Genomic DNA, 13,450 nt, shown 5'->3' on the forward strand with positions numbered 1-13,450 from the left:
CTAGCTGGGAAGAGTAACACAAACACCTTTTCCTTCTCGACAGTCAGCGCCTCTACTGGATCGGTCTCGTGAAGGTCACCAACCACGAGAAGGTGTAAAACCCAACAGATGCCTGCTGGTCTCCGCTTCGCCCACCTCAGCAGCACTGCTTCAGAGCTGATGGCCACTCCACTCAAAACTCCTCCCACTCGCTGCTTCCTCACCCCCATCTCTGCCTTCTCCTTCTCTGTCTCCTTTTCTGGCTTCTCCTTGAGCCTCCACCACCTCTGTCTAAAAGACGTCCAAGTCTTCATCCTGAGCCCTCTTCTCACACCTTCCTCTCCAGGTGAGCTGGAGACATCCAAGAACCTCTACGAGCTGACTTCTCCCAAGGGTACACCTCTTAAGTCTCTGGGTCTAGAGTCCATGATACTCCTCTGAAAAAGCAAAGGGAAGTCGCTCAGTCGTGTCCGACTCTTTGCGACCCCTCCATGCATGGGATTTTCCAGGCAGGGGTACTGGAGTGGGTTGCCATTTCCTTCTCCAGGGGAACCTTCCCAGGAATCAAACCCAGGTCTCCCACATTGCAGGCAGATGCTTTAACGTCTGAGCCACCAGGAAGGGTGACTGATGTGCCGAATTACAGAAAAGGGCTTAGGCCTGGCCCAGGAGAGTTCTGCACACCAGTAATTACAGTATTAATGAACCGTATGCTGCCCAGGTAACAATACCCAGTGATAACTTCAGTTATGCAAAGTCAACAGGCCCTTCCTGACGGAGACATCACCTTGGCCTCCTCCAAGTTTATCATAAGCTATGTAGCGTGGCACAGGGCTTCCCTGGCGGCTTAGTGGTGAAGAGTCCACCGAGAATGCAGGAGATGAGGGTTCGATTCCCTGGTCGGGAAGATCCCTGGAGGAGGAAATGGCAGTCCACTCCAGGGTGCCTGCCTGGAGAATCCCACGGACAGGGGAGCCTGGCAGGCTACCGTCCATGCGGTCACAAGCAGCAGGACATCACTCCATGGGTAAACAATGACAAAGTGTGGCAGGGCCTCTGCATACGCTTCAAGCAAGGAGCTGTCCGCACACGGCAGCCCCCGGATTGCAGTCTCCAGCAAGGAGCCCTGGTGAGTGCCTCAGCCTCTGGAGGAGGCGGGTTCCTGGGGCGAGGCGCACAGTCTGACAGCAGTCACCGGCCGGCTGTTTCACTTCAGAGCACAGCCGCACGGGACAGGTGAACAAGCACGGGCTCATCACGCAGCCCTGCTCACTCGCTGATGGCGGGGAATCTGTCAGATGCCTCCGGCGGGTGCCAGCACCTCCACGTAACCCACCCTGGAAAGGCTCTGGACACAGGGAGCCGCTCCAGGAAGCCCAATTTACTCAGCACCCCTAAACCCATGCTCGCTTCTTGGCAAACAGTAATCTTTTGAAGTCAAAACGCATGAACAAAGGTACTGGTATTTTCTGCACACATCTTCCCAAACTAGCCACAGCACCGTCTTCTGTACCACACAGCGTTCCTCTGTGATGCCAGCAAGGTGAAAATTGCCCAGACAGACTGGCAGGCTCCTCGGAAGACTGCCAGCAATGGGCACCTGTAAAATGCGGCCCCATTTCTCCAGCTCTCTCCAGTACTTTCTGAAGAGGGTAATGAGAACGTCCCAGTAAACTATCAGACTCAGGCTGGGTTTCTGTGCTTGTATTTTAGTCTAACAAACATGTATTGTTGTTTATTTATTCTCTCTTGGACAATGTAGGGATGCAAAGACGTAATCCCTGCTCTCAAGGAACGTCAAGTCTCCCAGGAAAGAACAAATGGAAGAACACTGGCGACAGGGGCTGCTTTTCCAGCAGCCGGAGTGTTCCTCGAGGACCACGAAGGCTTCGGTCCTCTAGACACAACCCCTCCATCTGCAGGCTCAGGCCAGCAGCCTTCCAAAACACGCGCTTTCCCACTTACCGCCTCCCAGGTGGCGCTAGTGGTAAGAACCCACCTGCCAACGCACGAGGCAGAAGAGACAAGGGTCTGAGCCCTCGGCGGGGAAGAGCCCCTGGAGGAGGGCATGGCCACCCACTCCAGTGTGGCTGCCTGGAGAAGCCCATGGACAGGAGGGCCTGCCGGGCTACAGTCCACGGGGTCGAAAAGAGTTGGGCACGACGGCAGTGACTTAGCTCTCACTCACCCATCTCAGTTCTGTATCCTACTGTCTTCCCTACAAACTGTGTTCAAAGAACACTACCTCTCCCGCCCCTGCCTTCTCACTTTTTCCCTCTCAGTCTACAGAGCAGGCTGTTATACTTTAAGTCCACAGGGAAAACTTCCTTGCCTCCCCCATGGCTCACAGCTCTCCCCTACTTGACATCTGTGTTGGCAGGGCCGCGCTGCTCCCCCCTCCCAGTGCAGATCTCAGTCCTCCTCCCGGGGCCATCAGGCAGACCTCATCACCCACCTTCGCATCTACCAGAGACGCCCAGGGCCAGCCCCAGCCCCAGCCCTGGCGTCCCGCCAGCCCACCTCAGACTCAATGCACAGAAACCCACATACAGGCATCCCAACGCCCGCAGATCACTGCCAAACGGTTCTGCAAAATAAATATATAGAGATGAGACAGAAGCAAAGCACAGATGAAGTTTTAACAGTTGATGTATGGGGGTGAAGGCTGGAGCTCCCTGTAATACTCTTTCAACTCTTCCGTAGTTTGAAAGTTTTCAGATTTAAAAAGTTGGGGGAAAAGAATATGTAGGATCAGAATAAAGACAGGAATCGTGGTTGCTGTCCTTTGGGCAGTTTGTGAGTCTCACCTGTCTAATCTACAACAGGTGAGGGAGATCTGACAGCTCGATGACGGTGACAATAAACCTAAATGTACCATCAACACGCACGTCCTGACTGACGGCCTCAAGGAGCAGCACTGCGCTCAGCGCTGCGTGTAGGGGGTCCACGAAGCACTCGGCCCGGAGCAGGAGCCAGGCTTCCGGCCCCCCGCTTGTGCTCACGGCACCACCGTCTTCCCCGGGCCCCTGAGCCCTCTCCAGGCCCCACACCTCAAGAGTTGGCCAAGTTCTCTGGTTCCAGTACTCTCCACCGCTCCCCCTCCACTGAGGCCACCGCCTGTCCCCATCCCAGGCCCACCGGCCCTCCCACCTGGACTCTGTGGCAGAAGTCCCACGCAGTCCTTGCTTCTCTGTCCAGATGCTCAGCTCTAACTGGATCATACCTCCGGTTCAAAGGGTCTCTGGCGACCCGCCAGCACCAGGAAGTCACATCCGCAGCCTCCCGGCGACCCCGAGGAGCACACGTGTCACCGAGGCTTCTCCCGCTCCGTCTCACTGCCTGGCTTCTGGCTGTGTAGCTGTCCAGTTGGGGCCGACTCTTCGCGACCCCATGGACCATAGCCCAGGCTCCTTTGTCCATGGGCTCTCCCAGGCAAGAATTCAGGAGTGGCTTGCCATTTCCTTCTCCAGGGGATCTTCCCCACCCAGGGATGGAACCCACGGCTCCTGCTGGTCGGGAAGGCTCTTCACCACTGAGCCACCTGGGAAGCCCCTGGCCACACGCCGGCTCCCTGTCGCCCAGCAGTGCCCTGGCTGCTTTCCTGTGACCCCGGGGCCTGCACGGGTGCCCCTTCTCCCCCAACAGGGTCTCTCACTCTCCCCATTCACTTCTGCTCTCCTGCACAGCCCCAGACACAAACCCTCATATCAGGTCACAGTAATATCGCACTCCTCTGAACCTTTAAAATAATGTCACATGCACTCACTACTTTGTAAGTACTATTGACACTTCCAAGTACAATCCAAAATCTTATGTGCATTTCTTACCAAGATTCCTAAACAATGAAGTCCCTGAAGGCAATGACTTTTCACATGTGACAGGCACTCAAGGTTTATGACAGGAACCTAACATTCTGTTACACAAATCCAAAAAAACTGTAGCATTGCCTCCTAAACTATGAACAATTTTCCCTTAAGATGCCAACATTTTAACAGCAGTCTAGTCTTTTTTCTTTTCCTTCTTTTAGTGTGGTAAAATATATAATACAAAATTTGCCATTTTAAACCACTTGAAAGTGTAAAATTCAGTACCATTAATTATAATGACAACATTGTGCAACTATCACCACTATCTGTTGGCAAAATTTTCATCACCCCAAACAGAAACTGCCCCTGTTAAGAAATAACTACCAATTCTCCCTTCCTCCTACCCCTGGGAACCCTCCAATCTGCCTGTTCTAATTATGTCATCATGTAAATGGAATCATGTAATAATATTTGTCCTTTTGCCTATCTTATTTTCAAGCTCATTCATGGTATATAGCATGAATCAGAACTTCATTCCACGGGCCTTTCTTGGCAGTCCAGTGGCTGACTCTCGCTTCCACTGCTGCGGGTGAGGGTTCGATCACCCCTCACTCCCCCGGGGGGAACTGAGATCCCACGTGCTGGGCAGTGCAGCGGCGGGTGGGGACAGCTTTTTGGGGCCGAAAAATATTCCATTATACGGATAGACCACATTTTGTGTATCCGCTCATCTGCTGATGGACACTTGGTTATTTGCACTTTTTGACTACTATGAGCAGCTATGAACACTGACTCAATGCCGAGTCCCTGCTTTCAATCCTTTTGGGACAACACTTAGGAGTAGAATTGCTGGGTCACACAGGAATTCTTTTTTGCTTTATGGGAAACAGCAGTATAGTTTGACAATTCACACATGTGGTCTTTTGGGAAGCACAACACCCACAAGACTTCCTACTCATTTAGGAAACAGTTCACTTTTGGACAGGTAACAGATAAATGAAAAATATATACAAGGAAGGCTGTTTTTCAGCAGGTAAGGTGAGACAGGGTTTTGTACAGGAAGACTTCTGTTGAACCTGCTTCTTAAACCCAAGCAAGCATACAAAACACGCTTGGACGAGATGATCAGCCTTTACGACTGTAAGAAGAGGATCATCTCTTTTCAGCCCAAGGTGGGCAGCCTGGGATTTCTAAACTGACATCGCATTATTATTACCACCAATGCCAGGAGATTTTATAAAACCACAGAATACAACAATGTAAAGTCACAGACACGATCAGTGCTGACCCAGAGCACCTCTGTAATGGCAAGGTCAGAAGAGACCTCCAGGAGTATCTTTCACTCTACAACTTCTGCATCTCAGTCTTTCAAAAACATACATTCTTATAATCATATAACAGCCTAAAATTGTACTTAAAATACAAGCAATAAAACGCAATTTAGGAAAAAAGATGAGCCATTAAAGGGAGCTAAATGGGCAGGTCTAATAGAATCACCATCTTATACAATCAGAACACTCTTTATCTCATGTGAACTTTACAACACCATGAGGCAGGTCAGCCCAGTGTTCAACCCTTTGAGTAAATGAGGAAAAGAAGGTTGAGAAGACTGCTTTACATTTTTTTTAATGCTCCTGACATTAGCCTTTGTATCATATTTAAAAAAAGGGTGAGTTTAGCTGTAAAACTTTAAAACCACTGTATCTGATTACATTCTAGGTCTGCCCCCAAAATAAAAAGCACTGACTTAGTTGGGTTTATATATTTAGGAAACAGAAAAATAATGCTCAAAATGTAATAAAGTCAGCTAATATAAAAGGAAATTTTATTTTTATTATTCTCACCCATGTCTGAAATGTTTAATGACTTCTATAAGACACTTTGTCCTAAATCTTAATTTTTAGGTTTTGAGGCACTAAATGAGTATTTACTCAAAATTCTGATATATATAATAAGAGAAATCTGAAGTTTAAAGGACTTGTGCAAAATGTGTCATTTATTATGTGCAGACATACAGGCTACAGACATTTATGGCTACAGGTTAGTTATATAGCTATAACTAGTTAATTTAGCAAAGCCTGAGCCCCAGGCTGTAAATAACAGCTACAAAACTGACTCTAGTGGCCCAGAGTTCACCAGCTATCTAAAAGGCATAATTTTACAATCCAATGCTTTAGGAAATCATTACAGTAGTTAAGACAGAATTCTTCTCCTAAAGGAGTGAGAGCCAAAATGCAGAGGGAAAAGCCTAAGCAAAAGCAGAGTACATGAACTGGGAAACTGGTTATGGTTATATTTATATGTACAAATATAATAGCTCAGAGATACTAAGGAATTTGACTTTAATGGCAATACACAGTAATTTTTAAAATACAGTTTAAAATACTTTTGAGGTCACTGAATGTATGAAATAAGAGAATGAAAAAACTGGCTTAAAACTCAACATTCAAAAAACTAAGATCGTGGCATCCCATCCCATCACTTCATGGCAAATAGATGGCGAAAAAGTGACAATAGTGACTTCTTTTCTCCCTGTAGACAGTTACTGTAGCCATGAAATTAGAAAACACTTGCTCCTTGGAAGAAAAACTGTAACATATCTAGACAGCAGTTTAAAAAACAGAGACAAAGGTCCATCTAGTCAAAGCTATCTATGGTTCTCCCAGTAGTCATGTACAGATGTCAGAGCTAAACCACAAACGCTGAGCGCCAAAGAACTGACACCTTTGAACTGTGGTGTAGAAGACGACTCTTGAGAGTCCCGTGGACAGCAGAGATCCAACCAGTCAATCCTAAAGGAAATCAACCTTGAATATTCACTGGAAAGACTGACGCTGAAGTTCCAATACTTTGGCCACCAAATGTGAAAAGCTGACTCACTGGAAAAGACCCTGATGGTGGCAAAGATTGAGGGCAGGAGGAGAAGGAGGTGACAGAGGAGGAGATGGTTGGATGGTATCACTGACTCAATGGACATGAGTTTGAACAAATCAGGGAGACAGTGAAGGACAGGGAAGCAGGGTGTGCTGCAGTCCACGGGGCCGCAGAGTAGCAGACAACTGAACAGCAACAATCGCATATATTCCTCATTTTGTTCTTCAAAAAAACTACTCAAAACACTGAGGATTTAACTTGATGTGCTCAAACATAACTTTGTGAGAAACTGCATTTCACACAAGTCTGGAAGTTCAGTAAGTTCACATATATTTGTCAAGTACTAAAATTACTCAACACATCCAGTGCACCTTCAGGAGAAGCAATTCTCCCAATGATTTGCAATAATCAATGGTTTACTGAGGCTACCATGTTCCAACTACTATACTTCAGTAAAGTAATGTAGCTAAATTTAAAGCCACACACTCAACAGTGACTAAAGAAAGGCAGCTCTACAAAAGCTTAATGTACATTAATTAAAAGTTAATTATTCAACTCACTCAAAATACAGTTTACAACTGTTGAAATTAAAAATATTTAAGAACCAAGCTATCAAGCTTTCATGCTGAGTAACATTAAGAAAATTATAAAGAAATAAACGTGCATACACTCAATGTATCACTTAATTCACACATTTTAATTGGAAGCTAGCTTCCCTGGTGGCTCAGAAGGTAAAGAATCTGCCTGCAATGTGGGAGACCTGGGTTGGATCCCTGGTGGGGAAGATCCCCTGGAGAAGGGAAAGGCTACCCACTCCAGTATTCTTGCCTGGAGAATCCCATGGACAGAGGAGCCTGGTGAGTTACAGTCCATGGGATTCCAAAGAGTTGAACACGAACTTCAAAAAGTAGCTTCAAATTATCCATTTCCATCTCAAATAACAATGTACATTAAAATAGTAAATGATTCAATCCTATAAGGTACCAACAGAAAACATAAAACCAAACTCATTTAAGTTAGCTCACTATTGCGGTATTGTATAACATTCTGTCAGTAATACTAGTAAACCAACCAAAAGTAGAAATCACAGTTCACAGTACTTAAACAGCCCTACTGAAAAATGTCTTCAGAAAAATAAGGCAGTCTTCACTTTTAAAAATCAACATAATACACATTTCCCTCCCAAAATAAAAATGTCTTATGTTTTCTCTGAAAAAATTTCTCTGAAATTTTTTCAAAATGTTTAAGTACGTTAAAGCTTATCTCCCCACCACCCACAACCCAACATCCATCCAGTCTGGTGCTTCCCCTGGCCCCCAGGTGATGGATGGTCAGAGGTTTCACCTTGAAGGGTCTTCAGGAGGGTTTTCCAAGGATAAGAAGTTCTACATGTTGAGCAATACAAATCTCTCACAAGGGAACTCAGCTAAAATGGTAGGAAACTAAAGTGTACTGAGAACTGATTTTTTTAAAGAAAATGATGAATCCCATGAAAACCTTCAAATTGTTTACAATTTTAAACTGTAAATTTAAGAAAGTAGTTTATGCCTTGATAAGCATTATTAGTTTTGAAACCATGCTTTAAAAACTTGGTACCTAGATCAGCTAAAGCTGTCTGAACCCACAAGACACGCATGGAAGACACATGATATCCAATATGTGGGTGGTAAGGACAGGGACCAGAGGTACCTCAGGGAATGCCCATGGGTTCACTACAACCAACCAAGGGGAGCCACAGGCCTCCAGCGGAACGAGGATGCCACCAAAATGAAAAAGGAAGCTATCCCAGCCCTAAGCCTGGCCCATTTCTCAACTGTTCAGGACAGTCTGAAAAGATCCTTAATAGCCAAGAGAGAAGTCCTCCAGAACGATTAACTGGCTACAAACTATAGGTTAAGGGCATTTCAAACTCAGAAAACAGGACAAGATTTTACAGAGGAACACTCCACACCTGGCCGACAGTAAGAACATGTTACAAAAACGGCAGTATTAAAGCTTCCCCCAATTAATCCATTAACCATAGCTTACAAAGTTAAGTGTTCATAAGCAAAATATTCCCTTTAGTTTTTCAACCTGAATATTTCCACAGGCGCATTTTAAATTCTGTGTTTATCACCACTGTTACTTGGTAGTAACAACTTCTTCCTATGCCATATAAATTTACACTTGTACAACACCACACCCTATTCCAATTATCAATCCTGAGAACTAAGAATTAGCTTAACCATTACAGTTAATTTTCAGACTGTGGTAGTAGAAGGGAATAATTAATCTCTCTCAAATGGCGCTATTATAGTACGTAGTCCTTTCTCACTTCACGTTGATTTAGTAAAATCATCCAGTCTTCCACCTTGACCCAACAAAAGCCAAATGGCTATTTTAAACAAAATCAAGTCATCACCAAATCCTTCAAAAGCGTGTATCAAACTGTTTTGAAACTGAAACACGCATTATATACACACAGTTCGAGTAACGCAATTTTGAGGAAAAACACCGCTACAGAAGAGTTTAAATCTATGAAATAATTTAAAGTGAAAACCTCTTTATCAAAGCACAAGCTATATCCTGAATCGGTCAGCCCCAAGTCCAACACAAGAACGTATATAACGCAGCGTGTGAAGACGCAGTGTTACCGCTCTATCAGCTTGAGGACAAAGAGCAGTTTTCTGAAGTAAAACGTCCCTAAGCATCTAAAAGGTCTCCCAGCACCCTCAGGAGCCATGAAGGGGCGTCCCAGACGAGCACGCGGACAGGCGTCCGCCTCAGACCACCCGCCGCACGGCGGGCTCGGCGGCCGGAGCCTCGTCAGAGCGTTCGCCCAGGCCTGATCCCAGTGTGAGCTCGGGGTCAGCGCCCCGACCACCGCTGGCCAAAGAACAAAAGCAAAAGTTTGCAACCGAGAAGAAACCTACCGTTCAGAAAGGAAAGCAAGGGAGAGGCGCTCACCTGCAGTTGGGCGGAGGGTCTAGAGTGATGTCCGCCAGCTCCTTCTGAATCCTGGATCGGGAGGCGAGGGGAGAGAAAGACAGCGGTCAGGGCGGCGCGCGCAGGGCTGACGCCCCCCCCCCCCCCCCCCCGCCCAGGTTCGAGGCCCGCCTCGCGCACGCCGCACGGCTCCCGCTCGGCGGCGCCGCCGCGACCCTTCCGGAGCGCCTCGCCCGCGGCCGTTCTCCTGAGCCGCAGCAGACCGCGCGGGCGCAGCCCGCCCGCCAGCCCCGCGTCTCCCCCGCCCCGCAAGGCGCCCCCCTCAGGCCGCCCGCGTCCCCGGGACGCAGCCAACATGGCCGCTCCCCGCGCGGCCCCGCGGGCGCTGACCGCCCTGCCGCCTGACCGTCGGGCGGGGGCGGCGCAGGCCGCGCGGCGCCCCCGGGACGGACCCCGCCCGCGGCGGGCGAAGCCGCAGGCCAGGCTGGGGACCCCCGCGGCCCGCCCGGACACCCCGCCCGCGGCCCGCAAGGTGCACCGGTCGCCCGGCCCCGCTCGCCCGCACACCCTGGCGCCCCCCGCACTCCCTGGCCGCCCCGGGCCGCACCCAGCACGGGCTCTGAACCCGGGACCACCCCACTGCCCCCGGGCTCCCGTCCCCGCAGCGCCCCGCCACTGCACGGAGCCCATCCCCCGCCCCGGGCCGACGCCGCCCGGCCTTCACGCCGGGCCCGGCCTTTGTCTTCGGCCTACCTAGGCGCCCAGAGCATCAGTTCAGACCAAAGTTTGCGGCCCTGAAGCCTCCCCGCCACCTTCCAGACCAGCCTGCTGTCTTCATCACCTTTCCTGCCCCTATCGTACCCTAAAGGGCTATGTTACAACTTAAAAATCCCACCTGGGCAGTACAGGAGTAGAACACGCACACAGTCTAAAAGCAATCAATCCCAACGGATGCTCTTCTCTTCCCAAAGGTTTTCTGAGGGTAGGACAGGGCTAGCTAGCTGCGACTGCAAAAGGTTTTATGAAGGCAGTTTTTTTCATTTATAAGTCAAGAGAAATTTACCTCGAATTGGGGTGGTGATTAGGGAAGTTCCTTAAACTTTCCGATTGGAGGACATTTCTTGTCCCCTACAAATCTGGTTAACTGTAGAAAGGGCTTTGCTATCTCTGGTATCTACTTATCTGTGTCCTGCTCAATTCTTTTTGCTATTGATCGTCATATCAGCTCTGGGACCTTGGCATCCTGGGTGTTTGACTCATTATTGTATGTTAGGCAAAGTTTGGATCGCGGGCTTCCTGATTCTTGACCTGCATCTACTAGAATGGCTGTGTATGTTAAGGCCTATGTACAGGGGCAAAAATCACCTCCCCCTAAGCACAACTAGTATAAATTCTTGTCAATCCAATCTCTCTGATAAAATATTCACTGAAACGGGAGCTGTCTCTTTAATACCTAAAAAAGATAATACCAGACAGCTTTATCCACTTCATTTCTACAGCAAACATTCATACTACTTCTAGAGTACTGGGAAAAGACGTGTAAGAGTAATCCACACATGTTCCACAGAGTGTTTCTTATCCAGTCCACCTGCAATGCGGGCTTGTCCTTCAGCTGTGGACTAAAAACCAACAAGCAGTTTCCTTCTAATACGCAGTTAAGTAACCTTCTGTAGGCCAACTCGGGCTTCTCTTTCATTCTATCTCCCAGTATATGTGCCCTTCCCAATTCTACTCCTACCTTCCAAATCAGTTTCTCAGAGCAGCATCTACAGGGTCTCAGCGACCTCACCTTTCCCCTTGTTCTTTCGTGGATACGAGTCCCCCCCTGTTTTTTCCCCTTTACTATTAACCACAGCTCTGCCTTATGGTAACAGCCACTCTTTCAGCAAGATTCCCAGGGAGCTAAAGTTGATGTTAACTTGATAGATAAAATTACTGTTGGAAGCTTCCCACCTTTCATTTATTTAACACTTACCATCTCTTTCCCAGGCATTTTCAAATGAGTTTTTAACTTCCTTAGCGTAAATGGACAAATTGTGTCTAGTGAAGAAAAAAAAACCTGTCTCTAATTTGCTTACATAAAGCAGACAATTCTATATTTGACACCTGTGCCTTTATCCCCAAATATATTCCTGTACACTAGGGTAATCCAGCAAAATATAAAAATGCTAATGAACTAACACAAATATTTTGCCTTAGGTCAGGCCAAAAGCTGCCCTCAGCTTGGATCAGAGCGCCCGGAGAATGGGAGCGGGAATGGAGAGAAGGCTCCATCCAAAGCAGGCAGGGTAGACACCAGGCTCGCAGAGAGCCAGCACAGGGCTGACCAAAGAGGGCCGCTCAGGACTCCTGGGAAGCTGAGATGCAATCAAACGACCCCTCTGAAAACGAGGATCTTGCCAAGGCACCTTGCCACTTAACTCCACCTCTACACTGTTCACAGTAAGCCAGAGCCTCTCCTTCATCTCCTGTGCTTAGGTCACCAAAGCATTTTACCAACTTTTCAAATTTCCAGTCAGGGAGAATGACAGGACAGACTTTCTAACTAAGAGTTTTGGTTCACTACTCAGTGGAGAGACCTGAAGCCTCCTGTTCCATTTTTTTAACGTTCTTTTAAGACAGACATCTCTATCTAAGCTACCATTTCGATTCCTTACTATCTTCCTGGTTCGCCACTTTAAAGTTTAATGACTGTACACTGGACAACAGGATTTATGAAAAGGAATGGGGGCTCCAAGGAATCTGCTGTAGACTAAGGCTCGTGGGGGTCCGAGGAAACTACTGAAGGATGATGGAGGTTAAAAGTAGCTTCCACCAGAGACATAAGAGGGAGAGAAAAAAGAAAAAGAGCTACTGCTTGAATTCAACTTGTGTTGACAAAAGTGTTTTTGTTTTGTTTACAGCATAAAAGAAAACAGCATGAAAAAAAATTTGAGCTTCCCTGAAACTCAAGTGGAAGTTCTCAAAAAAAACAAAGAACCCCCAAAACAGCCTAGAATAACTAACTGACATAATTTATTGATTCATTAATTTGTCTCAACTCTCTAAATCAGAAAAATCTCTTTAAATCCCATCTGAAACATCCATCTCCACCTATTAAATTTTTTACTCTGCTAATGTGAGTTAGTTATTCCTTCCGCAATTTGTGAAGAAAGCACTATTCAAAGACAGATCCCATGTGCAACAGGTGAGAATAAAGTAAGACGGTGATAGAAATCGTTGTAATAGAGCTGTCCGGGCAGGTATTAGTAATTAAGTGGGATGACAGTCTTGGGGAGGGTCACAGAGTAGTGATTAACAGGACAAATAATTTGAAATCAGACTTGGGGGTCACTAGTTAACACTCATGCGGATTCTTACAAACTGCAGCAAGACACGGGGGAGGCAAGCCACAACAGCTGCATGTAGACAAGGATCAGAAGAAAAAACAGAAGCAGCAACAGAGAGAAATAATTCGGGCTTTCAAGGTCCTTTTTTCCCTTTTTAAGAACACATAAGCTCTGAGGAGCGTGTAGGCTACCCTCACTGGAGGCGGACCCAGTGCAGCCAGAGGCCGTGCGGGCAATAGGAAGCCAGCTCTGGGGGCGGGGTGGGGTTCGGTACCTCTTGGCGCTGGTGGAGAGGAGTTTGGAGTTTTTGCTCATGCTGACTTTGCTCTCCTTCTTCTTGGGGGTGTTTGCTTCTTTCTCGGTTTGCTGGTTGGAAGACGAAGACGAGGAGGAGCTGGTGCTGGCCCTCGAATCGTCATCCGACATAGCGAACCCCCCGCCCCACCCCGCAAACAGCCCCTGCAGGGGGAGGGAGACAAAACAGAAAGGCCGGTGTAGACACGGAACTCGGGCGCTGTCAGGAGGGCTCCGGCCCCG

The 13,450-nt window shown here is 47.7% G+C and overlaps 1 protein-coding gene across 1 annotated transcript in view; it reads right to left on the reverse strand.

Moving 5' to 3' along the window:
* The window catches only part of UBE2E1 (ubiquitin conjugating enzyme E2 E1), a 66,085-nt gene that overhangs the window by 51,664 nt on the left and 971 nt on the right, over positions 1-13,450 (reverse strand). The window contains exons 2-3 of the mRNA XM_043454269.1: positions 13,188-13,372; positions 9,606-9,656 (exon numbers count right to left, since the gene is read on the reverse strand). Of these exons, the coding sequence (XP_043310204.1) occupies positions 9,606-9,656; positions 13,188-13,339 (203 nt within the window). The 5' untranslated portion in view covers positions 13,340-13,372. The remainder of the gene's footprint in view (positions 1-9,605; positions 9,657-13,187; positions 13,373-13,450) is intronic.

The sequence above is a fragment of the Cervus canadensis genome, chromosome 31, assembly GCF_019320065.1.
Source record: "Cervus canadensis isolate Bull #8, Minnesota chromosome 31, ASM1932006v1, whole genome shotgun sequence".
In the NCBI taxonomy this organism is placed as follows: Eukaryota; Metazoa; Chordata; class Mammalia; order Artiodactyla; family Cervidae; genus Cervus; species Cervus canadensis.